Here is a 13,890-nt window from a genome sequence, read left to right as displayed (position 1 = left end):
AACTCCTATAGTGCAGATCGGGGGCCAATCGCACAGAGATTCCCATTGAAGTTTCTGCATGAACCACTTAAATGTACTCAAGTGATTTTTTTTTTTAAATTATCTTGTACACTTGAGGTTATTAATCACATGTATGGACCATATTTACTAAACATGCTTCTGCCATAAGCACCTCCCAGCGCTGGAAGACACATTTACAGCCTATTGAAGGAAATGGGCTGTAAGGCATGTTCCAGCACCATATGGTGTCGTGGCAGAAGACTGCTCTGTAAATATATGCCTATGGCAGTGCTTCTCCATAGAGCGCCACCAATATTTGCAGTGTCACACTGAGTGTCATTACCCAGAATCACTGTCTGCAGTGGAAACACTATATGCTAACAGATAGTTGGGAAAGGCAGGTTTGTTGACCTGTCTGAGATGTGAATGTGCTTACAAGTGGTATTTTTATTTGCTGTATTCTGTAGGGGTTTGTCACTTTATATATTCACCATAACTTTCTGTCTGGTTTTAACCACTACCAGCATCACATTGCAAAAGCACCTAGCCATGTCATCATGGCACGGCCATGTGATGTCATGGGAACACATTTTTTTCCATGTACAGTTGTGTGAAAAAGAAAGTACACCCTCTTTGAATTCTATGGTTTTAAATATCAGGACATAACAATCATCTGTTCCTTAGCAGGTCTAAAAATTAGGTAAATACAACCTCAGATGAACAACAACACATGACATATTACACCGTGTCATGATTTATTTAATCCCGTGTGTGACGAAGCGCCTTATAGGCGTGAAACGCGTAAGAGAAGGAGGCTTTTTGCACCCATCCCTGTCTGCACCATGAAGTTACAATAAAGGACTTTTATTTTACTGCTGCTGTTCCTGTGTATCCTGTATCTTTGCTGTGCTCTGCATCACCTGCATCTGTTGATCACAGATTTGTTGTCATAACTGGTTTTGAAGCTATTCAATTTACCCTCATTCTAAAACAATGGCACAGCTGAAAACATCAAGACTGTTTCTGGAAGAAGGGAGAGACAAGTACGGTTTTATACAGCAAGCTAAACACATCGTTTCTACCTTTGTTGTGAACGTATTGTTGCACGTATTTCCTAGTGTTTTAAGGCATTATAAAGGAAAACACGAATCATCCTTATCACACATGGATGTTGAAGATATTGCTGAACATATAAAACAAATGTTATACACATTATAAAAAAATAAGATTGTAACCTACTTTTGAAAAACAAAAAACAAAAACATTGTTGGATCCTAAAGTTTCAATATTGACAAGTGGCACCCGAATTGAAAAGCACTTTTCTGACCCCTGACGTATTCGCTACATCATAAAGATCCTGCTAGTTTTCCTAGGGGCGATGGCTTTCAGGAGCACAAAATGCGATCTATAAGGAAGCGGAACCGAAGGAGGACTACTCCTCATGTTCCGTTCCATCATCAGTGGTGAATCGGTCACGTGATCGCGAGTGCCAGAGGGGTTGTGGCGCTCTGGGGCTGTAGTCCTCTGACACAAGGCATTAAAAGAAATAGTTATTTTTTTATTTCTTGACATTATACTTTTAAAAAGGTATAGGTTGACTTTAAAGTTAATGGTACAATATTGTTTTTATTGTCCATGAGCTTTAGACATTATAGTGCTTATCTCTGAAGAAGGAAAGTTTACAGCATGTTCACATATTGTAACCCTCCACTGTTATGTTTTTCTTGCATCTCAGTATTATGTAGTACTGTCTTTAGTCATTTATTATCAATATCTAATTTTATTTAACTTCTGTTTCCTTTAAACAGATAATCGTTTGGGGTGACTATGGACGCATGGATCACAAGTCCTTCATGGGAGTGGCACAGATACTTTTAGATGAACTGGACCTGTCCAACATGGTGATTGGATGGTTTAAACTTTTCCCCCCCTCCTCTCTAGTAGACCCAACATTGGCTCCTCTGACGAGAAGAGCTTCCCAATCATCTCTTGAAAGTTCCACGGGACCTTCTTATGCTCGTTCATAGCGTCTGTGAAAAACTGTTGTCTCTGCAACCAGCGTTACAAAAAAAAATCACAACGAAACAAAAAATGACAGGTCGCAAACCCTGGTAAACACTGCATGCTTAATGTTGTGTCTTCTGAGCCTGTTTCTAGGGATACCAAGCGATCCTACGTTCTCAGAGGAAGTTGCACACATTGTGCACTAAAGAAGGCTCTCAGGTGAAGGAGTGGAGCTCAACAAGACCAACAGGGTTGGAGTCCAGTGAAGCTCAGTTCTAGTCCAATCTGAAGCCATGGATTACTGACACTAAACAAAAGAAATATCTCATGCAACAAAAGTAATCTTCAATGGCATATCATGTTGTTGTTCTTTTTTTTTTTTTTTTTTTGTATTTGCCCCCAAAGACTGGGTACACCTCAGAACGAGATCTATCTAAGCGAGTCATAAAATAAGACATCGGAAGAAAACGGTGGAATAGAGAGATGGATAGAACACCAGAGCCCAGTGTTAAGGACAGCTGCTACAATAGATTACAGAGCCCGTGGCTCTGCAAAAGTCAGCGTACAGCAAGCTGCTTAGAGTGAAAATGAAACAATCCAATATTTGATGATCTCTCCAGGGAAGAATTTTCTGTCGTTATACTGTACTGTATGAAATGAAACGAAACATTTTTTTGCATGGACATGGATCTAAGTGAACACTAAAATTATTTTCTTCGGGCTGCAACTTGCAAAAAACAAAAGGACAAAAAAAAAGAATCAGCCATTTTCAACAATTTATATCATTTTTAAGAAGAAGACGAAGAAGAAAAAAAAACGTTTCACTAGTGCATGGTTTTAAAGGGGAGAGAATGCAAATGGCGTGATACAAAGACGAACCACGTTTATCATTCTTTAAACCAATCATGGTCTGTGTTTTTGCAGACGTATATAAAAAATGAATAAAAATACTTTCTAGCAAATATTTAAAATTCTGTTTATGTGACAAGAAATACATGTAACATATACAATTTATTTAAATGTAAAAGGTACAAGCCTTGTAAAGTTTAACATTATGTGCAAATTGTACATGTCTCTTTCTATCATCCCTTCTCTCACTGGTTCCCATTTTTACATTGTGTCTCTCTGTCCCATGTACCGATCAACCTCTTTCCTGGATTCCTTTCCTTTTCTTCACATTCATTGAACGATCACAAAATGACCCCTTTGTGCTATGACTGCATTCCCCCCATATGTTTGGCCAAGGTTTGCAGACTTTTCCCCCTGCATTCTTGGATTGTTTGAGAAAAATCATTGTTTAACCCTACGAGTGCGGGAGAGGCCAGCAGTGCACTACAAAGAAGTACGTGTGTTTGTTGGTGGCGTTTCTGGCACCCATTGGATAGCAACCCTTTATTTGTTTCAAGCATGTTGAAAATAATTTTGCAACATGGCTTGATAATACCTAAAGTAATTCAGCATGTATTTGATATAGAAGATATTTGAACTTTTTGCAATATCTTGTACAGTGCATGGTAACTATTATTTTTATTTTTTTTCTCACCATCAAATTGAGTCCTTCGGCAAAATACTGGAATTATGTGGCCATTGTAAAACGTCTTCAATAAATTTCTTCTCAGCACCCAGCATTATTGATTTTAGGGTGAAACTGAAATCCCTGTGATTAAAAGATATCACTATTTTGAAACCATGAAAGCCCTTTTTGCACTTTGTTGGCGTTCTAAGTCATACTAGGTGAAGTGTGTTCTATTTCCTGTGCGCTAGGAATGGACAGCTATTACAGATGCAGTGTTATCCAAGTTCGTTTTGAGAGCGAAGAAACTGCTACTGATTGTGGCCCGATCACAGCTTCCCCACGCCCAAAAGCCCATTAAACTGCCTGCCCTGAAGGTATTAACGAAGCGGGGTCCCTACTTCTGAATGGGACTCGCCCTTCATTAATCCTACCGTGCCACCAGCAGTCTAAGAGCTGCGCAGAGAAAAGCAGTCCCTCTCTCTGTCTCCCCGCACACCGCACAGCAGATCGTGCTGTTCTTCTTATTTTAAGTAATAGGATTGGAGCATAGGGGATCTCCGGAGATGAACTGCATTCATTTCAGGTCCGGGGAACCCCTGCTTTCCGAGGTACAGGCCTCCGTATGGGCTTCGGTATCTCCTGCATCTTGAAATCTACCGCGTCATGGCTCACGTGACCGGGGCATTTAAACAGGCAGGAGATACTGTCACCCCATACCGAGGCCAGTGCCTTGGGAAGCAGGGGGTCCCGGAACCCGACATTAATGCGGTTCAGCTCCGGAGACCCCCTGCTTCAATCCTATGTACTAAAAATAAACTAAAAGCAAAGCTTCATTACCATAGTAGCTAACTGCTAAGGTAATAAAGGGGTTAAACCCCACCCCAACACCACCACCACCCCCTGGGTGGCCTAACCACTCACCCACCTCTAAACTAATGCCCAATGTCCCTATTAGCCTGTAAGCATATAGAAAGCAGCCATCTCTCACTAATTAGAGACTGCTCAATATAAGCTGCAACTACAGTAATGTTTCATTGCAGCGATTTATATCATACTAACACTTCAAGCAAAGACCATAACATTAAAAATAAACACTTGTATTGTTTAAAGCATTTGTCATCTGTTCAAATGGCTAAAATATAGCAATTACTTTTTATCGGGCTCCCAACATAATACAATTTACAATAAATTGAAATGATATACATAAATGTGTGTGCATATACCGGTATCTATATGCAATATACAGACATGCATATATGTGTATAGACCTCTTTATGTACAGTATATGTGTTTATGCATATATAGGTGTGTATGCCGGTGTACGGATACACGTGCACAAAATAGTGTTTAATATTGTGACGCCATAAACAATTTTATTTTTTAAATGAAAGATCATGCAACCGGTTCTGTTTAATATAGTTCTTGCCCTTATATAAAAGTTGGCCATAGAAATCAGACCTGCCTCTCTTAAGATCAAGGGAAACAGTGGGCAACATATTAATGCCTTTTAATTTATATAGTGCAGATCAGACATACACTAAGCCTGTCTTTCCATACTGTAGTTAGATTATCAAATAATGTTATGTTAATTATGAAGTTGCTAAAGCTGTTTATCAAAGTAATTTTAGATGGTTGTGAACCAGCAAATGACAATTTCAAAAGACTTACCATCTACAGTATCAATGTCATAATTATTAATAAAAACAATTTCTGGTATTGAAAGATGCAGTGTAATATGTTATTTTCTGAAAATCCCAAAATGCATTTTTCTTTCTAATTTTTATAGGGAGAACAAGACCATATAAAAGATTTGTACATACGTATCATTATGCAGTATTTATTTTAAAATAAAGTTGATGTATTTTTTTTTAATTTCACATTATGTCTGCAGCTCTATTCATGGTTTAGTCATGTAAATAGCACTATCCCAGTGAACACTGCAGTCTTGTACATAGTACGTTTTCAAAGCAAAGGCAATTACAGTTGGTGATTAGTCCTGCAATGAGCGACAAACTAATGTAAAGCATATTAATTACGGTGGTGGTATTTAACACTTTAAATAAAACATTTTCTTTACACATTTGGAATATGATGTTTTATTTACTTAATAAGTATTTGTGCCGATTTGTAAAATCATGAGAATATTATCAAAGCTAGACCCAGGGATGTTGAAGCAAATATTCCTTACTTTGGGGGTCACTTTTAATACCATTGCTCCACTGGAAATGTTACTGCAATTTTGAGCACATACCTGAATATATCTGAACTACAGCTGAAGAGCCTCCTGCTGCTGTCCTGTTTGCACTTGTCACAACCGAAAATAATGTGGCTCAAGTCCACAATATTGTGACCAACAAACCTTCCATCAAGGTGGTTCATGGAATTTAATAAATACATAATTTATGACAAGAAGCAACATATTTGCAATATTGTGCTCATGGTCACGTTAATTGCAAGGAATGATCACACATTCCAAATGCAATCTAAATAAATGGAAACAGTAGAATGTCAAAGAAAATGGCCCCAGAAATGCGGTTCCGAAAAGTAGCCAGATGTTCAAAGCTACAAGTACTGCTGGCATAGTAGGTTGTACCCATATGATATAATGGCAAAGAGAGAACAACAGAGTGAGAGATCATTGTTGAGAACAATCGCTCTTCGACGTGAACAAAAAGGGCACATAAATATAATACCTTATGAAAATGGATGACTGGAGGGAACTGACAATGCAATATCCATTAAAAAGGCGTATATGCAATACATCAAGAATTCTACTGCCAAGGCTTGGGCAGTCAGAGGTCTGGACAACATTATGCCCTAATTCTAACATCACTAAGATGGCTCTAATTACAGACTTGGCCTATAAGCCACTGGTTAAAGTCCACTCTTTACAGTGAAATATGTCCATGTTCTATTGATCCACTGTAGGCCTCAGATTAGAGTGCTTTCTCCAGACCACCATAGATGCCACCCCAACATGCAATTCGCCTGAAGTAATGGAGGCTTCTTCCCGGGCCTTGGAAGATGCCCATTTCGCCTGAAGTAATTCTAGCATATTCTAGGGCCTCAGAGGAATCCTCCATTGGTTCAGGTGAAACGCATGTTGGATGGAATCTAAGGCTGAACTGGAGGCCTACAGTGAATGAGTAGGACATGAACTTACAGTATTTCACATTTTTAACAGTGGACTTTAATATTACTCATTGTCTTGATTCTTATACTTTTTTTTTTTTAACGTTTTTACATAAAGCAAGTTTGTTTAGTCATGTCACTTATTTTGGCACAGCTTATTTTTTTTATTAACTGGGTTGTCATGTAGATGAATGAAACCTGCTCAGCTACTAATAAACGAGGTGGGGATGAATACTTATAATGATAAAAAAAAAACAGATACCCTATTGATGCACTCAGAGAGGGCCTCCTGAAATAAAAATTAACTTTTAATAATACATGGTAACATAACTGTGCAAAGGAATATTCTAAAATCATTTATCACATCTACTGGGGTTTGCGACCTATATATTGATACCGGGACCTATCTCAGTAATTCTGTAAAATATTAATCCACAGATGGATAAAATATTCCTGGGAATATAGATGAAGCAAAAATGACTGTGACACCTGTAGTAAAGTGTGCATTGGAGGGACGGAGTCAGTGTAAGGCCGCGTTTATAGTGGCTGAGTGCAACGGAGCAACTGACGTCACGCACGCATGTTGCTCGTGCGAGACCTGCACTGCAGTCCGAGGCGACGGGGAGGTGTGGCTGTGACGTCACGTGAGGGGTTCGCCCTCATTGGCTGGACCGTGCACGTGACCGTAAGCAAGCAGCTACTACAGTTTAGGCCTCGGCCAGGGTTCCTGCTGGCGTGCCGAGGCGCGCTGAGGCTCGGGAAGCCACGCCACCCGGGGGCGTGTCAGCGGGCGGGCCAGTGACGTCACGGACCTGGTTCGCCCTCATTGGACGAACCGCTCACCGTGACCTGCGCGCCGGCAAGCGGGGAAATTTAAAATTTCCCTAAGACCTACGCTTCTGCAAGCGCGTGTATATATATGTAATAATTGTCCCATGGACTAGTGAAAAAAGTGTTAAACCCCTGAAGGGGTTAAATAAAGCATTAAGTGTTTATCTTAGCCTAACTGGTACAGGGATTTAACACTTTTTTCACTAGTCCATGGGACAATTATTACATATATATATAGTATAGTGTAGGTACCTGCATTAAACGGGTTGCCTTGACGTGGCATGCAGGCTTACAAATGCTTTGGCCAAAGGGTTTAACCAAATACCCTTTTTCATGAGAATATTATTTTATCTTAGCCTAACTGGTAGGAGCGCAGGAATCGTTCTTTTTGTTTTTCTATATGTAAGGCCTATCTTTTTACCTGCAGCAAACTTCTATAGGGAGGAGCGCGGTATTATGTACAATGGTCTGTAATTAGCCTGAATTTTCTTCCTAACAGTTAATAACGAAGAGCCTCTAAAGCCCACTTTGTCAGACATTCCTTTTCTAATATGGAGTCCTCACCCTGGTATTCGTGGGACAAGACAGCTCCTAAGCCCACATCAGAAGCATCTGTCTGTACTATGAACTCTCTAGAAAAGTCTGGCGTTATCAAGACAGGTTGGGCACAGAGAGCTTCTTTCAATGATTTACAAGCCAGATCTGCTTCTGGAGACCACTTAACTGTAACTGGGGACTTTGCTTTTGTGAGGTCTGTTAAAGGGCAGCAACTGTGGCCAAATTTGGGATAAACCTTCGGTAGTAACCCATCAGGCCTAGAAATGCTCTTACCTGTTTCTTGGTAAGTGGCTAGGGCCAGTTTTGTATAGCTTCCACCTTCGCTACCTGTGGTTTAACCAAACCTCTCCCTATTGAATATCCTAAATACTTTGCCTCCTCCAGGCCAATGGTACACTTGGCGCGAATGAAATTACGTACTGCTTGAACCTTTGGGAGATTGGACTCCCAGTCTTCATTGTGAATAACAATATCATCCAGGTATGCCGCCGCATATCTAGTATGGGGTTTTAGAATCCTGTCCATCATTCTTTGGAATGTGGTAGGGGCACCATGTAGCCCGAATGGTAATACTCTATACTGAAATAGGCCTTTGGGTATGAGTCAAATTTAGAGATACCATTTAACTTGCGATAATCATTGCAGAATCTTAAAGTGCCATCAGGTTTTGGAAACAGCACAATAGGACTGTTCCATCCACTGCGGGATTTTTCGATTACCCCAAGTTTTAACATATTTTCCACCTCCAAGTGTATAGCCTCCCTTTGGGCTTCAGGAATCCTATAGGATTTAAGATGAACCTTTTCCCCTGGTTCTGTTATTATGTCATGTTTAATGACATTCGTTTTCCCTGGGCTCAGCCACAGAGAAAACATCCCTATTTCTCCTGACAAAATCCCTGACTTATTGTTTCTGATGTACAGGCAGAGTGTCTGGTATGTTTACCTCAGGATCAGTAGAGGGAAGTTCTAAGGGCTTTAAAGCAACCAGGGCTTCCCTATCCTACCAAGGTTTTAACAGGTTTATATGATGCAATTGCTCAGGTTTTCTTCTTCCTGGCTGACTTACTTTATAATTAACAACACCCACTTTCTCAATGACTTCATATGGGTCATGCCACTTTGCAAGGAACTTGTTCTCCAATGTAGGGACCAGCACTAATACCCTTTCACCAGGTTGAAACACTCTGATCCTAGCATTACGGTTATAGCTGTTTTCTTCCGCTTCCTGGGCTTTTTGCATATGTTCCCAGTCTATAGGCATAATAGCTGCCATTCAATCCTGCATCTGGGATATATATTCAATCACACTACGATGAGGTGTCATATCCTGCTCACAGGTCTCTTTAGCTATAACTAGTAATCCTCGAGGATGTCATCCATACACTAATTCAAAAGGGGAAAAACCTGTTGAGGCTTGGGTTACTTCTCTAACGGAGAACATTAGGTAGGGTAACAAAGTCCCAATTTTTCCCATCTGTGTCAATTACCTTCCGCAGCATACTTTTAAGGGTTTTATTACATCTTTCCACTAAACCATCAGTCGAGGGAGATATACTGAGGTCCTAATTTGTTTCACTTGAAGACACTTGCACAATTCTTTTGTGACCCTAGACATAAAAGGGGTTCCTTGGTCTGTCAGGATTTCCTTGGGAATACCCACCCTGCTAAACATTAGCATTAACTCCTTTGCTATGGTTTTTGCAGAGGTATTACATAGAGGTATTGCCTCTGGATAGCGGGTTGCATAGTCCAGAACAACCAGTATATACTGATGCTCTCTAGCGAATTTTACAAGAGGGCCCACCAAGTCCATAGCTATCTGTTCAAAAGGTAGATCAATTATAGGTAGGGGCACCAGGGGGCTACGGAATGCCTTGAAAGGGGCTGCGTGCTGGCACTCAGGGCATGAGGAGCAATAGTTTGTTATTGCAGAAAGCACCCCAGGCCAGTAAAACCCCCTAAGGATTCTCTCTCTCGTTTTCTTAACTCCCAGATGTCCTCCCTGTAAGGCTTCCAGTCCAGGCTTTGGCTGGAACCCGCCCTTACCTGGCTGCTTACCAGGGCTTAAATAGCAGCCAATGACTCCCAGTCCCCATCCGAGCATTGTATGCGTTTAGCAGTGTTCCTGGCCACCCTGGGCTCTAGTTCCTGAGCCTTCTAGTTCCTGTGCCTTTCCGGTTCGTGAGCCTTCCGTGTGGCTTGCCTATTGCTGTGGCGTGCCTATCCCTGTGGCTTCTCCGTTCCTGAGCCTTCCGTGTGGCTTGCCTATTGCTGGAGTGTGCCTATCCCTGTGGCTCCCCTGTTCACACAGTACAGCATTATGATTCTAAAATACTGGACACTTCCAGTCAGCAATCTATTGAAATAATGCATCATATTTGAGGATTCGTGTGGGGTGTCCAAGCAGACATTTTAAATCCCCCTTTGCACTTGTTTTTATTATGTGTACCTATATAAAATGTTGTGATATCTTTGGTATACCCGTGTGGTACCCTTGGGATTCTTTTTCTTTTTGTATGTGTAGCCCCCTGTAAACAGCACGGGCTATACCTATCTTCCTTCTACTGTGGTAAGTCCTGTTAAGGGCAGGCACCAGTAATCATCATGGGTTTTCCCCCTTCCTAGCCTTGCCCTGAGTGGTAGATGCAGGCCCCTGACTCTGCTGCAGGCACGAGACAGAGGGGAGGCTCTGTTGACATCATTAGGGGTGGGGCTGACTCTATATTTAGAGCTGCTCCTGTAAGTGACAGTCTGTTAAGTCTGTTAGTCCTGGGCTAGTTCGAGTCCTGTTCTGTCCGAGGAGTTGGAGGAGACAGTGCAGTCTCACCTGTGCAGCCGTACAGGAGCAGAGAGAGGAGCGGAGAGACTCAGCCACTTTGAGTAGAGCTGATAGCACGATAGACCCGGTGGACCAATGCCCCTCACCCCGCTGCTGGGGGTGATGGGGAGAATCCAGTCTCCACCCAGAGGTTAACCCCTGAGGTGGGCTGCGGGGTATTGATGCCCCAGCCCAGACCATCCTGTCGGAGGAGAGACTTGGAGGGAAGGAGAGGAGGAGAGTGAATAACGGAACTTTGCTGTTGTTGTGGCTGCTGGTCGCCACTACATTTGGAGTCGCTGATCTGACCAATAAAGAGACACTACTTTTATACAAAGACTGTTGTGTGAGTACGGAAGCATTCAACCCTGGACCAGGGTGGTTTTTCTATACAGGTCCTATCCCATATTCCTGGGAGTATAGAAGATGGAGGCGCTGCACTACTAAGAAAGCATGGAGGCTACCACCCCAGAAGCCTGGTCCTGTCTCCCCAATAACACCGCGGGAAGCTCAGGCCCTCCTGTTCCACGCAGGTATGCACCACCACTACGCATGTAATCTGCCCTCACGCACCCTAGACACCACCGATGAGTCTGGGGGGGGGGGGGGAACAAGGGTTACATATGTATATATCTATGTCCCAGGAGCACCACCGGCTAACAGTAATTAATGTTTATATGTCAGTTTAATTGGGACTATTTCACGGTGTATGCGATACCTTCTTGTTCTTTTTCACTATAAATATATATATATATAACAAAAAAGTGTGGCGCCAAAAAATAAAAATATAATAGTGATATAATAAATTAAATATGACTATAGTTAATGAATAAAAAGTTGTGTAAAGTGAATGATGTATGAAAGGGTTAATATCTCAATTACACTAATGTGACCTAGTGCATATTGATACAACACAACCAATAAAAGTGTACAAAACAGTGCATGAACGTGCTCAAAAAAGAGAAAAAGAAAGACACAAAAATCAAAAAACTCCAACCAGTCCTTCCATAATTAGTCCATGATGATAGGATGTCTGATGTTGAAAGGGGTCTTTAGGCTGCTCTCACACAGGGTAAACCAACTCCACAGATATCTACAGACAAAAAAAGAGAGAGAGCGCACGCCCCATAGCATAATACTGCATAAAATTTATTAAAACAAGGAAGGGGATGGGAAATGGGGGGGGGTAGGAATCGCACTCACAGGATGCAAATGGTTAAAAGGCAATTTGTGATTATATCACCACCATCCGGTTCTGGATACTGCAACACGTCTCCGTGGACTCCTTCAGGGCTGCCAGACACGATCACCAGGGACCAGATGTTAAAGGCTCCGTTCGCTGTCTGTATAGAGTCCAAAACTCCAGCTCACACTTCCAATGGCCGCCGATCGTATTCCCGCGCTTGGTATAGGTTGCTGCGCGTGCGCGGCGTCGTGATGACGTAATCGCGCTCTCAGTACCCTAACGCGTTTCGTCACCTGACCGGTAACTTTCTCAAAGGGCTGATGTAGAAAGTAATCAAGTCCTGCCCTTAAATAACCAGTCCGTTGCCAGGCAACCCGTGATCGGGTGATTAATACAACCTGTGGTGGTATTAAATGAAGCTAATACATAACATATATGCTAATTATATAGAGGACTAGTTTTCTAAGGGCTGATAGGGACTATTGCACTTCAGGAATGAGCATAAAATAATTACAAATGTGCAATTACAACACAATAATATACAATAATGAACAATAATATGGGAGCAGAAAGGATATCATGACATTATTTTTTAACACTAACAATAAAATTCAAACATTTTGACACCATATATATTCATCAATCATTGTACTGCAATGTATATTTCCAAACAATATTCTCAAACTATATTTGATGGTTTCCCATTAGGAAAATCCACAAGATAAATGTTTCACAAGATGTATTCAAAATTTATTTTTCACACTCTCCATAGGTGTGAATAACTATACCATACATTGCACTACATGATCAACATATAAAAGCAAGATTACATTAATTAAAACAATAAATTCAGATCTAACTGATCTACATCATAAACAGAACAAAATTACCCATATATTCCAATTCCATATCCATATATACATAGAGAAGGATTTAAGACCCAAATACAAACATATCATATTTGTTCCTTAGTATTCAATTTATTACACTTAGTGCCTCAAATACTATAGGATATAGAAATTGGATTAACTTATTTCCACAGAGACAGGGAAAGAATGACCCTTGTCCTCCCTCTCTTCAGCTCTCTATTAACCTATTGTATTTTCACAGGGGTTTAATTGTGACTATTAAGGGTCATTCTTTCCCTGTCTCTGTGGAAATAAGTTAATCCAATTTCTATATCCTATAGTATTTGAGGCACTAAGTGTAATAAATTGAATACTAAGGAACAAATATGATATGTTTGTATTTTTAGTATACAGAGATATGTAAGGGATATACAGATATAATCTATTAACCCAAAAGGGAATATATCATTTTTTAATATACATCAACTTTTTCTCTATATACATTCATGCCTTATATAGACTATGGGTCTTAAATCCTTCTCTATGTATATATGGATATGGAATTGGAATATATGGGTAATTTTGTTCTGTTTATGATGTAGATCAGTTAGATCTGAATTTATTGTTTTAATTAATGTAATCTTGCTTTTATATGTTGATCATGTAGTGCAATGTATGGTATAGTTATTCACACCTATGGAGAGTGTGAAAAATAAATTTTGAATACATCTTGTGAAACATTTATCTTGTGGATTTTCCTAATGGGAAACCATCAAATATAGTTTGAGAATATTGTTTGGAAATATACATTGCAGTACAATGATTGATGAATATATATGGTGTCAAAATGTTTGAATTTTATTGTTAGTGTTAAAAAATAATGTCATGATATCCTTTCTGCTCCCATATTATTGTTCATTATTGTATATTATTGTGTTGTAATTGCACATTTGTAATTATTTTATGCTCATTCCTGAAGTGCAATAGTCCCTATC

At 40.4% G+C, this 13,890-nt stretch overlaps 1 protein-coding gene across 48 annotated transcripts in view; it reads left to right on the top strand.

Annotated features, from left to right (window-relative positions):
• Positions 1-5,600, top strand: part of RIMS2 (regulating synaptic membrane exocytosis 2) — an 814,155-nt gene extending 808,555 nt beyond the window's left edge. For all 48 annotated transcript variants that reach the window (XM_075582507.1, XM_075582506.1, XM_075582513.1 and 45 more), the window contains one exon: positions 1,809-5,600. In XM_075582507.1, the coding sequence (XP_075438622.1) occupies positions 1,809-2,027 (219 nt within the window). In that variant the 3' untranslated portion in view covers positions 2,028-5,600. The remainder of the gene's footprint in view (positions 1-1,808) is intronic.
• The last annotated feature ends 8,290 nt before the right edge of the window (positions 5,601-13,890 follow it).

This window comes from Ascaphus truei, chromosome 2 (assembly GCF_040206685.1).
Source record: "Ascaphus truei isolate aAscTru1 chromosome 2, aAscTru1.hap1, whole genome shotgun sequence".
In the NCBI taxonomy this organism is placed as follows: Eukaryota; Metazoa; Chordata; class Amphibia; order Anura; family Ascaphidae; genus Ascaphus; species Ascaphus truei.
This window is presented reverse-complemented; position numbering and strand designations above follow the sequence as displayed.